The sequence below is a fragment of the Bidens hawaiensis genome, unplaced genomic scaffold (genome assembly GCF_021521415.1).
Source record: "Bidens hawaiensis isolate Kalapana, Puna unplaced genomic scaffold, B.hawaiensis_p1.1 tig00031524_1, whole genome shotgun sequence".
Taxonomy (NCBI): Eukaryota; Viridiplantae; Streptophyta; class Magnoliopsida; order Asterales; family Asteraceae; genus Bidens; species Bidens hawaiensis.
Window position 1 is genome coordinate 47,962 of NW_027495333.1, and position 12,175 is coordinate 60,136.

General features: G+C 35.5%; 1 protein-coding gene and 1 pseudogene across 1 annotated transcript; both read right to left on the minus strand.

Moving 5' to 3' along the window:
- Window positions 1-3,029: 3,029 nt before the first annotated feature.
- Window positions 3,030-3,557, minus strand: LOC143582296 (large ribosomal subunit protein uL16c pseudogene; annotated as a pseudogene).
- A 1,397-nt stretch (window positions 3,558-4,954) lies between these two features.
- Window positions 4,955-9,741, minus strand: LOC143582297 (putative inactive histone-lysine N-methyltransferase SUVR2). The gene is made up of 11 exons (XM_077064900.1): window positions 9,660-9,741; window positions 7,948-8,176; window positions 7,816-7,851; window positions 7,689-7,721; window positions 7,188-7,548; window positions 6,935-7,096; window positions 5,628-6,765; window positions 5,486-5,552; window positions 5,355-5,405; window positions 5,196-5,289; window positions 4,955-5,106 (listed from the first exon to the last, which is right to left on the minus strand). Exons 2-11 carry the CDS (start codon window positions 8,125-8,127, stop codon window positions 5,075-5,077), a joined length of 2,154 nt encoding a protein of 717 aa, XP_076921015.1. The 5' UTR covers window positions 8,128-8,176; window positions 9,660-9,741; the 3' UTR covers window positions 4,955-5,074.
- Between the last annotated feature and the right edge of the window lie 2,434 nt (window positions 9,742-12,175).

Genomic DNA, 12,175 nt, shown 5'->3' on the forward strand with positions numbered 1-12,175 from the left:
CTTGCTATTTTAGTCTACGAGACTAACATTGTCACATTATGTTACCCACCCCCACCTATACCCGTTTCTTTGTTACTTGTCGCAGCCGTCACCATCTCTGGTGATTCAAGCTCCCATCTCCACTAACAATCACCATTCTCCTCCGTCTCCCCTCTCAACAGAAAATTCATTGTCTACATCCATCGTCTTTGTGACATAATGTATAACTCTCTAAAAATCCTAGCCACATTCTTCCTCTTTGACATAATGCTTGCCCTCTAAAGAACCTAGCCTCATTCTGCCTATGTTCTTTGAAGATGCCGCCTAAAGGCATCAGTGTCACTTATTCTCTTAATGACGTGATTGTTCTCAAGAATTTGCAACAAGAAATTGCTGATGGAGATGTTAAGTTTCTTCAATATTGATCAATTTCTCAAAGCTTGTATAAAGAAAGTATAAAATGCTCCTGTTTGACAGCAAAGTTTACTGTGCTAGTCTCGGAAATTGATATCCTTTATTGTTGCAGGCAGAGAAAGAAGTGCATGCACCAAAAACAAGATTTTCAAGGCACCACAAAAGTAACTATATTTATGAACTATTTTATTTATTCTTGTGTTCCAAGTCACCCAAGGTGTGAACCAGGTTAAATGATTGTAGATACATGTCACATCTGAGATAACTCGATAAGGATGGAGCGCGAGTATAAGAACATATTAAGTGACAACAAAACACTATAGATTTGATCTAAATACATTGGCGCATACATGAATTTTTTCAAGGGGTTCACTGTTTTCAGATGCTCCAATTTAGTATGATCGGACATTAAATAATTTCGGGTCGGTTCGACATTTCAGGTCAGTAAGGTTCATCACCCGGGTGATCCAACCTTTTCAGAGGCCTAAAGCTTACATTTAAAGAGAGGCATTTTTCTGAATTTCATCGGACATTATAAAAATGCTAAAACCGATTGAACCAATATATTATTGGAGACTGACTTAGCAAGAACTGTTGGTAATCACCTTTGTTTTAACTGAAATCTGTGACTAAAACTATCTTTCGAATGTTCCTTTTCGTTCATAAATACAACTGCCATCCATTAAATGATTTCTTCATAATGCATCACGGGTGTACACTACAGTCAAATACCTACTGAGCACCTGTAGATGTTCATATGGTTTAGCGATGAGTATGAACACCCATCCAAATACCGACCCAATTATAAATGTTAGAAACTTAGAATATATATTAGTAGGCATAAACCACCTGGACAAGTAACTTCATAGTTCGTGTCTTCTTTAATTGGCGCTACAAGCCACATTACTTTTTGTTGCAATTTGGTAAACTAAAAACAAAAGGTCTAGTTCAGATCGAGGTTAAAGGATGATGACTTATTACTATAACTAATTATTTTGTGAAAATGCATAACTATATCCTAAGTAAACTTAGACAACAAATAAACATTAGATCTGACATTTTACAGAAAACCCCCATAGATAATAAATTAACCATCCGGTTGTGATACAAATAAAACACAATGCAAACAAGTTAAACTTAATATGTCAAAATAACCTACCATTGGCACTTCAAAAAATACATCTCAACTCAGCTCGTTTCAGATTAAAAGCTAACATTATCTTGTGAAAAGACAACTATATCTTAAGTTACTTCAACAATCAAATTCAAACTAACAAAAATCGTGGCTTAAGTGTGGAATACCAAATTAACAGTGGAGGAGGCAGACTCTCAGGTCTATAGAAGTGGTTGTAAGTGTAACTAGGTGAAGTTTATAGAAACCCTAAAAACATTAACTATTAAGAGTACCCCCATTTAAACATGTTTAGAAAAAAAAAAACTTAAAAGACGCAAGAGAGGAGATCGAACCTGCAACATCAAATATAGCAGCCCACTCAATACCACCACTAGTTGTCTGGTTGTGTTAGATGGTTCACTTATATTTGGGGTTCACTCCAGTACTCCACTACACCCAGCTCAACGTTACACTATAATTTCAAAACTCAGGGGTCCCTGTGAACCCCCTGCCGTCAATGTAGATCCCCCCCCCCCCCCCCCCTCCTCTTCCCCCGGTCTATATAGATTTATTTTTTCTGTTGAGCTTTAGTCGTTTCGTTTAAAGACCACAGTTTTTTGGACATTGTCGATTGTCATGTTAAAATGCAACCATGGGCAACTTGAGACGAAGATATTAAATTATCAATGGCAACCATGGTCGATTTATATCAATAAAAGAGAGATCAAAACTTATGCATAACAATCTAGTGCGTGGATTGCAAGACAATTTGATAGGTTCAGATCGGGCTCGTAACAACCTGCTAATTATAATGTGCATTTCGGCTAGGCCCGGTTTCAATAAATAAACACCCTAGAGATCCAAAAGTTTTCAGATTGAATGTTTATTTTACTAGAGATGCTGTATATGCTTTCAAAACCAAACTCCTACACCATGTTGAGCAAACTAACAAAAACAATGGTCAAATATATGCAGTTCACTGTTCACATAATATTATGCATCAAAGTGAGTTTAAATATAAAGTTTACACTAAGCTGAAACTCTGCGCAGTGAAAGATATTAACACAGAAAGCTGCTTAGAATCTAGATCTATAACAAGATAACTAATATTTCATCCCGCATAAACACAAAGATGAAGTGACTAACAGGGGACTAAAACTCAAAGATTCAGCACTACTAAAAGCATTCATCCATCGACATCAGATTTCTTATGGCATTCAATTCTTGATTTCTAATACTCTACTGTTGTATCGAATTACTAGTTTTCTTGATTAAACCTTAGTTTGCAATCAAAAATAACCAACAGGTTAGTTACTTTATACCGCAGGTCGAAACAGGGTCGGGTCAAAAAAATCTTTCACTTCTAATCAAGAGTCAAGACTTAAACATTCATTCCAACCTTATCAAAACCAAACAATCATACAATTATTAGCAAATATCCGCCCGTAAATCTCACAATTCATAAACAATTTAGTTCTAATCAAAACATATAAAACCAAACATACCAGCATTCCAACCCGCTTCACCGAACCCCAATCTCCTTCACATTTGGATCCCGAATAATCGACCTCGCCAGTATCGGCATCTTCGACCCAGCAATCTGAATCGCCCGCTTCGCCAAACTCTCCGTAACACCCCCCATCTCATACAAAATCTGTCCCGCCTTGACCGGGGCGACCCAATACGATATGGCACCCTTCCCCCTCCCCATCCGCGTTTCGGCCGGTTTCGAGGTGACAGACTTGTACGGAAACACCCTAACCCAGACCTTCCCACCTTTGCCACCACGGCGAACGTTCATCTGCAACGCCCGTCGTCCGGCTTCGATCTGTTTGGCTGAGATTCTGGCCGGTTCGAGTGCCTGCAAAGCGTATTTGCCGAAACAGATCTCGTTGCCTCCGTCACGGACGCCTTCGATTCGGCCTTTGCGGTATTTGGGGAACTTCATTTTCTGGATGTTGGGACTGATGTAGAAACGGGTTTGGGTGAATCCGGGTCGGGTTAGGGTTTGGGTGAGGAGTGATCGTGCGAGCTTTGCTGCAAACGCCATTGTTGTGGAAGAAATGAAATGGAAGCTAGGGTTTGGATTGTGGGTTAGAAAGAAGTAGAGTTATTCTGGTTAATTGGTTGTTAACTTGTTATTGAACATTTGAACGACTTGGATGGTTTCAAGTCTGAGTCAACTCACAACTCGAGTAGGAAATTTTCTTTTTTTTTTTAAGTTTCTAGTAAGAAGATGGAACAAAAACGATAAAAACATATGTGGGTGCAAACGAGTCGAATGTAGTCCGAGCTTGACTAGACTTGAGCTTGGCTTGTCTTGACTTACAAGAGTCCGGGCACTTTCTCTAAGATCATGAGTTATTTTTATAAGCTCGGGTTCAGCTCAAGTTCGGTTCATTTTGTTTTTTATTAATAAATTTATATGGGTTTTAATCATTTTGATATATTTTGGGAAAAACTTTTAATAAAATCTTTGCTCGAGCTCGTGTATTACCTTAAACAAGCCAAAGTTCGGTTATGCAGTGTGAAATTAATACATAAAAGTACAAAGATGTAAAAATTTAAAATACACAAGGCTACACGAGCCTAACGGCTTCCTATGCAAGGTTTAAGCTCGGGCTCGATAACTAAACAAGCTTTATTTGAGGGTCGGGCTCGATAACTAAACAAGCTTTATTTGAGGCTCGAGCTCAAAAATGCTCGGCTCAATTGGAGGTATTTATTGATCCGAGATTAAATAGCTCACGAACGGCTCGGCTCATTTGCACCCGTAAAAACATTCAATCTACTTAAAAATGAGCGTGTTGCTAAAATTAAAACTACACCAATCTTGTTAGAAGTTTAGACTTGTTATTCATCCATCCATAAGAATCTATTCGTTTTGACGTGTACAATTATCTTGAAGAAAGATGTTGGCATGTTGTTGTATATCAATTGTTCTGAGCTAGTCTTATTCGCCACCGTGTGGTTAGAAAAATAGTGTGTAATATTTCTTGTGAAAAGTCTATATTTGCATTTAATATGAATATCTCTAACCGAGCAAACATATATGGGCGGCAACTTGCATCATAGACTAATTTGATGCCAAAGTAAACTTTGTAATATCTCTTGTAGGTTTATTTCGCGCTCTTGCGGCTTGCGTAATTGGTCACATGTTTATCATGCACTTGCACCAAACAACTTTATTTTTCAATGGTAGCCATCGAGTGACTAATTTGATTGTGTGCTATTCTATCTAAGAGATCGAACCCAAATTCGTCTTCCATCCAGGCCCACTTATCACAGTTGTTAGCAATTACCATTCTATTAGAGTTCTTCCAGCACTCTTAAGTCTTAACATGTATATCAAAATGCATTATACCGGTGCATTAAACTAAAGTTTGGTGCACCATTGCAACTTGCAAGGGCAGTGAATCTGACAATGGTTAGTACTTATAACTATATTAACAATCCCACCAAAAGCCCAACACATAATAAGCAAAAGGTTGTAGAGTTTATAGTTGGGTTTTTGCAACTTTAAAAAGGCCCAAAAGAACTGAGTTAAGTCATTATTGCAGTAAGTCCTTAATCTTCAGCACACTTTCTTTTCCTAAAGCCTGTAACAAACCATAACATATACAAATCAGCAACAATATAGTCACCTACCATAATGTTTTTTATATATTCCAAACTTTAGTCCATTTACCACTTGAACCTTTTATGTTTCTACAAAATGAGCTACCACATTGACATTCAAATGCCTTGACGAGATCATCATCATCGAAATTTATACCATAATCCTGCAAGATATATACACACATAAGCACCATGATAAATAAAAATGATAAATGATATGACAACTCACCCGGGTTAACTCTTCAAGAGCTTTCACCTTTCTTGTAGTAAAGAAGGCAACCTGTCAATTAAACCAAATTGAGATTCAAATGTATTTTAAAGGTTAAATAAAAAATAAAGTATGCGCATAAATTATATTACATGATAGTAGTGACGATCGGGATTCTCCACTTCCACTGGAATCTCAACCAAATTTGGATCAAAACACCTAGCAACATAAGAAAAAACAAATTTTAAACACTTTTGGTCATTCAATCGTCATAAATCGGAGGTTTTTTTATACCTGTGATTAATGAATCTAGCTACATTTCCAAAATATGTGGCATCCAAACAAAGAGCTTCATCTTCCTTCGATTCATTATTCTCTTCCCCCCATTCAGCATCAAGAAATACTGGATATGCATATTCATCTTCTTTGGAACTTTGTGAAACTCTATTAAAAAGTTCTTTACAGGTCAGCACTTCCCCAACAAACTCACAAACAAATGCACCTTTCGGTAAATCCTCAAGGGCGCGTAGACCCCACCCTTTACTGTCAGGTGTCATGAAAACTTGCAACTTATATCTAATGCCACTTTGCACGACTCGATTACCACATTTCTTATAACAGCCACACTTTAACCAACACTCTTTAATAAAACTTCTGTCAAAATGACCTTTGCAGTTACCTAAAAGGCCCTCATTTTTTAGTTTTTCAAGTGGGCATTCTTTGCAATATAAGAGCTGACACTTTTGAGGGTCGCGGTTTGTTTGTATACAGTTGTCCAGAATATCCTCCTTGATCGTTCCTTCATCTGAGTAAGCAAATTCACCGCCAGTTTGTAGTGCGCATTGGCACGGTGTTGATGATGACAGACAGTTACCAGAACAAGTAGAACAGCAATTTTTGTTTGTAATACAAGCGAGTGATAAGTTAACATAAGCGTTTTGGAAAACTGCATTTTTAGGGATGTAAGTGAAAGACAGAAGACGCTTGGTGTTGACTTCATTGACCAAAGATATTATCACACCTTCTTCCCCTTTAGCTATGTCAATGATTTTATCAGAACTGAAATGAATATTTTCATCAACCCCGTTTTCTGTTTCTTTCTCAAAATCATTCACGGTTTTTAACGAATCAGTAGGTGATATATTATCTGTGTTTAAAACGCTTTCTCGCTTTTTATCCATGTCAACGGTTTCATCAGGAATGAAATGATTGTTTTCATCAATCTTGTTTTCTGTATCTTTCTCAAAATCATTCGCGGTTTTAAACGAATCAGTAGGTGATATATTATCTGTGTTTACAACACTTTCTTGCTCTTTATCCATGTCAACATTTTCATCAGGAACAAAATGATTGTCTTCCTCAAACCCATTTTCTGTAGGTGATGTGGCATCTGTGTTTACTGGTGGTTGGCCATTGTGATCAGGTGCAAGATCTATAAAACATTCACAAGAGTCTTTAATCAGTTTCTTCAAGGAAAAGTTTTGATCAAGAAACTTCTATGATTTCAGACATTTATCTTCCATTCTTTACAAAACAGAATCCTCACATTTGAAAAATAAAAATAAACATTAGAGTTACTGTTAAAGTAATCTTGATCTCACCTGATGATGATGATGATGATGAAGCAATGTCTATTTTAGCAGTTGACACGTTTGTTTCATTTGATGTTTCTTGAACACGGTTTTTTAAATTCATGGTCTTTGTGGGCTCAGGTTCTTCAACCAAATTGTTTTCTGTTGAGGTATCTTCATCGGTCAATGATTCTGTAAATATTACAAGAAACCCTTTTTGTAAATATTAAAACTTATAATTCAAAATCACCAGATTTGCTAATAGACATTAAATAATAAATACCTGTCATAGTCGATGCAATAGGAAACTCAACACTCGGTGGATCATCTGTAAGTGGCTCATCTATTAGTTTCATTACGATTACTGGTAAATCAGCTTGTTTCAGAGGGGAAACTGGGTGCGAGTTGGTTCTTAAAAACGGCCCGGTTTCTGCAATTTCAACTGGTGACAGAGGCTCGGGTCGAGATTCAGGAAGTTCATTAACCTCTAACTTCGGCACTTTTAGTAAACTTCCACTTGAACTTGTGTGTGGGTTGATACAAGAGGCTGAAGCTTGATCATCTAGATGTCTTACACGCAGTCGCTTTAAAGGCTTTTCAGGTTCTTCTGGAATTTGCGGTTCCTCTTCAATAGCTTTCATTCGCTGATGTAATAAAAATTGCCAGCAAGAAAATAAAAGAATTATGAAATTATCAAACTAAAAATTAAAAAGGAACATAGCCCTTAGAGTTAAAACCGTAGACCATTGATAATTTCTACTAATAAGTAAAAAAGACCCCTTACTTCAGCTAGCTCAATTCTTTTCTTTTCAGCTGCCTGAAAGTGACCAGTCATGGAAAGCATAAAAACATTAGATATTCATGATACAAAGTTACAAACCATTATCAAAAATAATATAAATATTACACACTTCAGCGTCATCGAGTTTCTTCTTCGGTTGTGTTACCTGCAAAAAAGATACCACTTTCAGAATGTTTGATTCATATCAAATGAATAGAAGAAAATTTAACTGAATAACAAGTTTAGGAGCAGAATAACATGCCTCTGATTCATCGTCAAAAATGGCATCCGCGAGGACTCTATAGTTTTCGTGTTCAATAAGCTCCCAATTCTTATCATAAAGTCTAAGAAGATTTTTCAAAACAGGCTTGGTCCTTTCATCGGGGATGCCCAATTCTCTCATGGCACGGAACGCCCTAGTAACCCTGGGATTGGGAGCCATCACTTACACAGAAAAAGTTGATAGTAAATTCAGATCACCTGCAAATCACCTACATTTTGAGAGAACAGAATAATTATGATTCAGATATATGATTATGCTTGATACTAGGGGTGGCAAATGTGACCTATTGGGTTGAATGGGTTGTATTAAAATGTATACAGCGGGTCAGAATGGGTCAAACTAAAAAAAGAAAATGATTGAAACGGGTCAAAACAGGTTGGCATTTCTCGAGTTTTTTTTTTAAGGAACGAGAAAAGCGGAGGAAACATTTAGTATTTTTACTTTTTTAGTTTTTGATTTATATTTCGAGTTACGATTTTTTAATTATTTTTTTTTTATTTTTTAATGAGGGGTTTTGAAATCTCAACCCATTTCAAAAACCCCTCATTAAAAAATTCAAAAAAAATAATTAAAAAATCATAACTCGAAATATAAATCAAAAACTAAAAAAGTAAAAATACTAAAAAGTTTCCTCCGTTTTTCTCGTTCCATAAAAAAAATCAAGAAATGTCAACCCGTTTTGACCCGTTTCAGTCATTTTCTTTTTTTAATTTGACCCATTCTGACCCATTAGATACATTTAAATACAACCCATTCAACTCACGGGTCACATTTGCCACCCTTACTTGATACCTTTGATATATGACAATAAAAACTCTGTAGCAATAATAACTACTAAGAACTTTCATCTAAACCATCTTGAAAGTCACTAATATTCTAGTGTAGCTTCATAAATCTCCAAATGATTGGGCAAATGCTTTATCATCACAATATATAAACGAAGAGATGACTATTTACTAATTTAACAACTACAACAACCATGCCCAGTAAAATCCCACCCATAGCAAAGCTATTGATAGGGTCTGGCGAGCGTGAGATGTAGGCAGGGATAAAGAGGTTGCTTCCATTGAGACCCTCGGCTCTAGATAAGACCTGCATACACCGCATAATACCAAAATACACAATGCTAGTCTCCACGAACTCCTAATCCAGGACCATGTCCTCATAAATGTTTACTAAGTTATTTATGATCAATAAACTCCAATACATAAATTAATAATTACAACAGATAAAACTAGTAATAATCATCTTACCAACTAAAGCCCCTTGCAGGTCGATTTAAACCTAAATTCTATAACCGAAGTTATTTCCAACGATAGACAAAAACACCACCCGATTTTCAACTTCAATTACACGCAGTTCGCCATATTACAGCTACCGTCTACCGATACATCTATAACCGTAAAAACTACTCAAAAAATACAAAACCTAATTTATCATACCACAGAGTAAACTAAACTCAACGCGGATGAATCCAGTTTCGTTAAAAACGTGACATAATTAAACCGACTGCATGTAAACAACGTGCAATTTACCAAATCAACTAACCGTGTACAAGTTATGAACAAAATCACTACAAGAAGGTATTTAAACGGTTAAAAAAGGGGGATTTTAAGTTACGCGATTGGTTACAGAGTTACAGTACGATCAAACAACGGGACGATCAAAATTAAGAGAATGTAGTTGCTTACCGTCAACGTATGAAGAAGAATTTGTAAAGAAGATGATGAATGGAGACGGATTTTGAGTGTACGTACGTTTTGTGTGTGCTGATATTATTAATAGGGCACCGAGAAATGTGACGAAAACGTATGCCACCAAATTAGGAACTGATTGTGTAATTTCTTGGAGGCTGGGCAGCAAAGGCGCGTGAGGTGAACGCGCATTGGTGACTGTGATAAACCTTTCTGGCCTATAGTTACATTTTTATTCTTTTTTGTATAACCTTAATGGCCCCCTTTAGGGCTTTGTGTGATGCGGTTCTCGGCTAAACCAAAATTTCGGTTTTTGGAGATTTTGTAATTGCTTGGTTTTATCTTTCGGTTTTGATTTTTCGGTTTTCGTTTTGATTCGGTTTTGGCTTTTACTGTTTGAGCTTGAAAATTTTAGAGAAAAAAAAAGTTGGCAAAAATTGATGAATTTAAATATAAATTATTTTTTTATTATTAATGATAGACTATTATACTAGAATAAAAATATTTAAGTTACATTTTTTTAAATTCTTATAAATTACTTAATATAAAATATAAAAAAATAAAAATTTAGAAATTCGGTTCGGTTTTTCGGTTTTTATTACGTGCAAACCAAAACCGAACCGTTAGTTCGGTTTTTACAAAAGCATAAAACCAAACCATCGGTTTTTGTTTCGGTTCTTTTTTTTTGTTTGGATTTTTCGGTTTCTTACACACCCATACCACTCTTGTTAGGCTATGTTGTTTTAACCAGATCCACGCTACCTGCCACTTGACAGTTATTGTGCCGCCACAAAAGCAGAACTCTCTGGTGTAACATAGAGTGGGACGAAAACCCGGGTGGACTCAGAATACGAACCAACAACCTTGTACATGACTTAGCTCAGATTCTTCATTGTCAATATCCACCCAAATTAACACAAGTGGAGATCAAATTTGAACCTCTACTGAAAAACCCAAACATTTCTACCTCTTAGCCACATACGAGAGATTTGAATAAACAAAGACTCGTACCATTTGTATAAAATAAAAATGAATAAGAGGGGTGTGTACACACTATTTGATATCATGTTTTATCACCTAAGGAAAATCGTTATACATGTCATATGGTTTGAATAAACAAAGACTCAATCGATTTGTATTAACATTATAAGAATATATGTCTCTATACCGTTTTATATAACCTCATAACACCAATTTCCGTCTATCATATCGTCAGTATAATACGCTAATGGCGTGATTAGTGTATATGTAGTGTTTTATTTCTCCTAAAAAAACTATGGGAACTATTATAATTTTATATGCTTTACTAAATCACTTTGTATCTATTTAGAACATAGGACCCCGTATGGCCAAAATTGTTATACTCTCATGGTATAAAACTATCCGGTCGATACGGTCAAAATTCCTCATTTTTTGATTATCCTTCATTGCATTTCCTATCAAATTATGTATGTGTTAAAATTAATCAAATTGAATTAAAGTATAAGTTGCTACACAACTCAAAGTACGGTGTGGTCATTTCTTCCTTATTGTTTACAACATCAAAAGTTAATTGTTTGCTATTTGTTCCACGTTTTCACATTCAAAATTTAAGTCATTACCTTTCTATAATATGGTTAAAGACATGAATCAATTTATTGGTACACCACGTTAAGTATTTGCAAGCTTCATAATTGTCTTAAATCAACCAAGTCTAACCACTGGCCAAATTCTTTGTGGTGCGACATCCTAGTTGCCTTAACTATTTTAAAGTACTTAAGAGTTAAGACACACAATTATCTTTATCTTTGATCGGTTCTTCACTTCTTCAACTCCGATCAAAGCTGATTGAGCAAACCCATTTTTGTTTAGAGCCGTATTCTCATTGAACATCCAACCTCTACCTTAGTAATGTAATTAAGTTTTTATTAGTTCAAAGTTGAGGTTTATTACGCAAAGATAACTTTTAAAATGAACATGTAATTATTACATCAAAACATACGCAAACAATTTATGATATCATGTATCCTTTTGAAATGTATTATATCAACTAATTTCGAAGACAAGAAGTAAAAGTACTACAAATACTTAAAGAATCAGAGTATTTACTTCATAAGATCATAATTTGACCAATCTTCTCTCCTACATATATACTTTTATAGCTTATTAAGCTAATATGATACAATTTACCATGACTTTCTCCAAAGAATATGCTACTATGCTACATATTTTGTATCTACATCTTGAATTCTTGCCCAATGTGCGTTTTCATAATCAATATCTTGTTACTGTAGAATCTTGAAGCTTAAGCCGGGCATAGGGTTAGTGCTATTACATGTATGAACTTGGCTTGATTGTGTTTGAACAAGAATCTTAGGTAAATTGTTGTCTATAATAGTAAATTGAGTTCTTGTGATCAATTTGTATTGAAGAAAGAATTTGTATTTGTTCAATTTATTGACAATCATCAGTTTGTGGTTATTAAGAATCAATTACCATTAATTGTTTTACGAGTCTTATATTGTTCAAATTGA

What these genes read in the sequence shown, in the direction of transcription:
- LOC143582297 (XM_077064900.1), bottom strand. Translation starts at nt 8,127, where the DNA reads ATGGCTCCCAATCCCAGGGTTACTAGGGCGTTCCGTGCCATGAGAGAA. An exon ending in AGAAACTCGATGACGCTGAA is followed by an intron (nt 7,722 to 7,815) that starts GTGTGTAATATT and finishes GGTCACTTTCAG; the next exon opens with GCAGCTGAAAAGAAAAGAAT. An exon ending in CCGATCGTCACTACTATCAT is followed by an intron (nt 5,406 to 5,485) that starts GTAATATAATTT and finishes TTTAATTGACAG; the next exon opens with GTTGCCTTCTTTACTACAAG.